This window comes from Vicia villosa, linkage group LG1, assembly GCF_029867415.1.
Source record: "Vicia villosa cultivar HV-30 ecotype Madison, WI linkage group LG1, Vvil1.0, whole genome shotgun sequence".
Taxonomy (NCBI): Eukaryota; Viridiplantae; Streptophyta; class Magnoliopsida; order Fabales; family Fabaceae; genus Vicia; species Vicia villosa.
Genome location: NC_081180.1, coordinates 42,508,804 through 42,514,723, shown reverse-complemented (window position 1 = coordinate 42,514,723; position 5,920 = coordinate 42,508,804). Strand labels below are relative to the sequence as shown.

The window sequence follows — 5,920 nt, the reverse complement described above, 5'->3', positions numbered from 1 at the left end:
GGGAATAAACAACATTAGACAACATTGGCCGGACAGACCGACCTGCTCTGATACCAACTTGTAACACCCCAATTCTACCCCAGTAATTACTAAGAAAATCAGAGTCATAAAATTCTTTTTCGACAAGCAATTGGAGTATTATGATACGACTTAACAACAATATTATGCTATCATAGATACATAACACAAATATAATTGAGCAACATGGATTATAAACTCTCACTAGTGACGACCTTTGCGAAAAAACTGTGTCATATTTAAATCCAATATTTCATTTAAACAATCTCAAAACTCACCTCCCTCTTACATTCACACGACAAATTAATTCATTAGTAGAGCATTGCATGTTATCTAATTAATTGAGTAAATTAATTAATTAGTAGAGCATTAAATTAAGCAACAAAGTATAATAAAGTATAATAGTTATGTTTGAAAATATAGTTAAGGACAAAGTGGACTTTGTAACCACTATGGGTGGTTCTAGCCTTCTAGGAGTATTTGTGGCGTGGGGTGTAGGCCATACTTGACAAAATCTTCTTTTCAATTCTTCCTTCATACTCACGTCATGTCATACAATCCTGACTTTTTGTAAATAATATTTGGTCACTTAATTGCTTCTTTAAATTTGTCTCCTCTTCAGCAATGCCCTACTATCCATTCCTTCTTGCATGCTTTCTTCATGCATATTATGGGTCTCAACAACTCAGGGGCGGAGCCAAGGCCCAGCTAGCCCGGGCAGGCGCCCGGGCTCAACCCCTATTTTCTTTATACTCCCCCCAATTTAATAGTCGATTTTTAGATAAAATCAAGGGTAAATGTAGGGGCAAAATTAGTATAAATAAGGTGTGAAAATTAAAACAGATGAATAATAAATGGTGTAAAAGTTTTGCCCAGGCTATATATATTTTCTGGCTCCGCCACTGCAACAACTAGTGTTTTTTAAATATAAATTACATATTGATTAAGCAACTAAATAAACATAAAACATGTACAACAAGTGGGAAATGAAGAGTGAGGTAATAGTAGAAACATTCAACATCAAATCATTAAATTAAATTTTTGAAAGGTAAAAAAGATTCATGAGTTGCTTTCAAAAACTCTAGACCTTTCTTCTTCTATCACAAATTCCATTTCTCCATCTATAAATTAATGCACTTCTGTTTATCACTTGTGTTCCAACATAACAAAAAGTGCTCTTCATCAAGTTAAAGATATGGTAAACTATACTACATTAATTCTCACTCTTAGTCTATTATTGCATTCATTTCATTCTAACACCAAATATACATTTTTTTCCCTAGGAAGAAGAAGCAAGGGCGCAAGTTTGGGAAGGGTATGTAGATTGGAGGAACAGACCAGCAATCAAAGGACATCATGGTGGAATGCTTGCTGCATCATTTGTTTTGGGTTAGTACAATCCAAATTATACTTTTTTTCTTTTAAACGAAATGATAATAACCGCTAGAAACTCACAGAAACAACCATGAGCACTTGATGCATGTACATATACATATACATAACGTTATTCTAAACTTTTTTTCTATAGCTGTGGAGGTATTGGAGAATCTAGCATATCTTGCAAATGCAAGCAACCTTGTTTTATACCTTTCCAAGTTTATGCATTTCTCACCTTCTGCCTCTGCCAACATTGTCACCAACTTCATGGGAACAGCTTTCCTGCTTGCTATTCTTGGTGGATTTCTTGCTGATGCCTTTTTCACTACTTATTCCATCTACCTTATAAGTGCTGCAATAGAATTCATGGTAAGTTCTTAACCTGTTCAAGCTTATATAATTTTTACTGTGTTTGAAGTTAATACAATTAGCTTTGCAGGAAAATGCTTCAAGACTATCAAATTCATCGGAATACAGAATACTGGCTTGTATATCAATATCAGACACATGACAACTAAAATAAAATTGAAAAATATTAAGCTAAAATAAGTGTTACTAAACAACTTATTAAGTAGCGGTAATTACTAATTACCTTATAGTAAGGTATGGAACATGTTGGAGAGGGTAAATTCTAGAAGAATGAAGCAATAAATATGCGTGTGACATGTTCCACATGGTCAAGGTTTTGATTGACAACCATAAAGTATTGTCAGTAATGCAATCCCCACAAAATGGGACCCTTTTTCAATTCTCTCAACATTACCATAAAACTAAGGATAGAAGAGAAAAAAAGACAAGAAACATGGCCATTTTGATTTCAAACTGTTTTTACTTTAGTTTTTTCTATAACCTATGTTAGAGAACTTGAAAACATTTCATAAACATGTCATAAACAGTTTCCATCAGTTCTGTCAAATAATCGAACAACTTCACAAATGCTTATATATAAGTAAATAAACTCAAATAAGTTAATCTAAGCCTTTAATCATATCATATCAACTTAATAAGTTAATCAAAGAAAACAAAGCATAGGAATAACATTTTCATGATGTTATATCAAAATTATAATTAAGTTCATTGAGAAATCACATGTTTTAAACATGAAACTACACGGTGGGAACAGGGACTACTAATGCTTACAATACAAGCTCACATGCCACCACTCAAACCACCAAATTGTGTTAAGGGATTGGGAAGCACCAACAGTCTATGCCAGACAGTTCAAGGTGGGAAAGAAGCTATGCTATTTGCTGGCCTCTATCTTGTAGCACTTGGAGTAGGTGGAATAAAAGGTTCACTTCCTCCTCATGGAGCTGAGCAGTTTGATGAAACTACTGCAGAAGGAAGGAAGAAAAGGTCTGAGTTTTTTAACTACTTTGTCTTCAGCCTGTCATGCGGTGCATTGTTTGCAGTTACTTTCGTGGTTTGGATTGAAGACAACAAAGGATGGCAGTGGGGTTTAGGTGTATCAACTGCATCGATATTGCTCTCCATTCCGGTTTTTGTTCTCGGTTCACATAAGTATAGAACCAAGATTCCGGCCGGAAGCCCTATCACACCCATGATCAAGGTATGATTTAGTGGATCTTGATTTCCTGCAGTCAGAGAATTGATACACTCGAAAATTTTAACGGATGCTAACAATTTCAAGGAGCAATTTGACTCGACGATCTTGCAAAAATGGCTAACCAATCTGCTTTGAATTCGATGATTACAGGTTCTTGTGGCAGCAATTTGCAACATCTACAAATCCAAAAATTCATCAGCCAAAGCTATCACCAGCATGCCAACAACTCCATCCGACACATCATTGGATCAAGAACAAACCAACAATAGAAAAGAAATTATGACAGATCAAACACCAATAACACAAAGCCTAAAATGTCTCAACAAAGCAGTAACGAAACCAGTTCACCCAAAATTAAAATGCACAGTAAAAGAACTAGAAGAAGTAAAAACTGTACTAAAAATCCTTCCAATATTCATGTCAACCATAATGCTAAACTGTTGTTTAGCACAATTATCAACATTTTCAGTTCAACAATCATCTACAATGAACACAATGCTTGGTTCATTCAAAGTCCCTCCAGCTTCACTACCTGTGTTCCCTGTCCTCTTCATCATGATCCTTGCACCACTCTACAACCATGTCATTCTTCCATTTGCTAGAAAAACAACCAAAACTGAAATGGGAATAACACATCTACAAAGAATAGGGACAGGACTATTTCTATCCATCATAGCTATGGCTGTTGCAGCATTAGTAGAAACCAAAAGAAAGAAAACAGCTTCGAATTTCGGTTTGCTAGACTCAACAAAACCACTTCCTATAACATTCTTATGGGTGGCTTTGCAATATCTTTTTCTAGGTTCAGCTGATCTGTTTACATTGGCTGGTATGATGGAGTTTTTCTTCACAGAGGCACCATGGAGTATGAGGTCTTTAGCAACAGCACTTTCATGGACTTCATTGGCAATGGGGTATTTTCTCAGCACTGTTCTTGTGTCTTTTGTTAATAAGTTGAGTGGAGCATTTGGACAAACACCTTGGCTGCTTGGTGAAAACTTGAATCATTATCATCTTGAGAGGTTTTATTGGTTGATGTGTGTGCTTAGTGGACTTAACTTTGTTCATTATCTCTTTTGGGCCAATTCATACAAATATAGATCTACACCAAACCATGGATAATAGAAAATCATTTATTGAATTGTAACTTAATAATGCCATTTATATATAATGTAGCATGAGAGATATGCATGGACTAATATTAAATTGTTGATGTAGTTACCTTCCACTCTAGGTAATGCTATTGATCACTTGGCAGCTTATTAATTTAATCATTGTACTACTATATTTTATTTTATTGTTTAAATGATTAATGGAAGAGATACATAATATATTGATTTTAAATATATAAAAAAAATGTGAGTTGTGCATATTTCTATTAATTGAAGTTTGAGATTTGATTAGTGGATCATTTTATTCGGATAATATAAAGTTGATAGATATTTGTTAGATACAGATTTTCTAAAACAACTTTTAAGGATTTCAATGTTTATTAACCATAAGTGGAGATGATCCTCATTTTCACTTGGTGACTCATCTTCTAAGATATGTATGATCATTCTCTCTTGTTCGATTTCAAGAAAATCTCTATGAATCATTTCAAGAGTGTCTCATACTTCTTTGGCCGAATTACAATTAAAAACAGAAAGGGAAAGCTTTAGTGCTTAGAGCACTAATCAACAAATACTTAACTTTAAAACCAAATTTAACTTTTATTTTATCTTCTTCTGTCCAAAAATTATCTGGTTTATTCACTAGTTTATTATTAACACCATAAATAGGAATAAACGGGTCATTGATAGCAAAGTTCCACACTTTAAATTTTTTAGCTTTAATAAAAAAATCATTCTAGCTTTTCATAAGTCAAACCTTTCATTGTGAAATGACGGAGATGTATTTATGGGAAGTCCCTTATTAAAAACATCAGAAGTGTTTGAAGTTATTTTCCTACCTCTTAAGACAATTAGTCTTATAAGAGGAGTTAGATTCTGATGCCAATTATTAGACAAATGAACCCGAACATAAGAGGGGGAGGGGGTTTGAATTGTGTATGTTGAAAAACAATATCCAATTGTAAAACCTTTTACTTATAAATATGTTTAAGTTAGAGATAAAACAACACAATAAAATAAGTAAAAGAAAGAAAATCAAAGAGATGATGCCATGAAAATACATCTAAAAGAAATAAATAACTGAAATAAAAGGAGATAAAGTGTTGGTAGTAATGTGATTTACTATAGGCCGATGCAATTATGCGTTAAGCTTGAAACGAGTTAGGGTAGTGCGGAGTGCACGCTCGTAGAGCCAAACGTGCAATTGGATACGAATAATAGAAACGGGGTTCTAAGGGACGGAGCCCCTGGCGGGGTGCGGGGCAGCGCCCCGTCGGGGTCCAAGGGGCAGAGCCCCTGGCTGGGGTGCGGGGCAGCGCCCCGTTCGAATTTTTTTGAATAGTTGTACCCTTTCCCAACCGACATAACCGTTTTTTCTGAACAGGTGTGTCATTTCAGTTTCTGTTGTTGATCTCCTATATAAGGAGTCATTTGGCCTCGGTTTCGGACACGAAAAATAATACATCCTCTCTACATTCCTAATCTGTTCTCTTTTATCAGAAATAAATTGCTCTTCGAGAATTATCCCCACAAAGATTTCGTGAACCCAGGCAAGAATAGGGTCGAAATACTTTGTTCGGAAAGTGTACGAACACGATTCTTCGAAGTTATCCAGGATTATCATACCTATTTTTCTAACATAAAGGAATAGAAAAATGCACTAGAGATTTATACAGGTTCGGCCTAATCAATTGGCCTACTCACATTCCCAAGAATTTATTCTTAAGAGTTTCCACTGTATGAGATGTGAGTTTTTCACAAGTCATGCCCACAAACCTTCTTACAATCAAACAAAATATTTTACACTGACTATTCCTCAATCAAACGAGAGATTTTACACCATAGT

General features: G+C 34.8%; 1 protein-coding gene across 1 annotated transcript; it reads left to right on the top strand.

The window, feature by feature from the left end:
- Window positions 1-1,129: 1,129 nt before the first annotated feature.
- Window positions 1,130-4,306, top strand: LOC131635590 (protein NRT1/ PTR FAMILY 4.6-like). The gene is made up of 5 exons (XM_058906227.1): window positions 1,130-1,216; window positions 1,302-1,407; window positions 1,547-1,764; window positions 2,519-2,965; window positions 3,113-4,306. Exons 1-5 carry the CDS (start codon window positions 1,214-1,216, stop codon window positions 4,082-4,084), a joined length of 1,746 nt encoding a protein of 581 aa, XP_058762210.1. The 5' UTR covers window positions 1,130-1,213; the 3' UTR covers window positions 4,085-4,306.
- Window positions 4,307-5,920: the final 1,614 nt, after the last annotated feature.

Coding starts and splice junctions, on each gene's coding strand:
- LOC131635590 (XM_058906227.1), top strand. Junction 1,765..2,518: donor GTGCTGCAATAGAATTCATG/GTAAGTTCTTAA, acceptor CGGTGGGAACAG/GGACTACTAATGCTTACAAT. Junction 2,966..3,112: donor CTATCACACCCATGATCAAG/GTATGATTTAGT, acceptor CGATGATTACAG/GTTCTTGTGGCAGCAATTTG.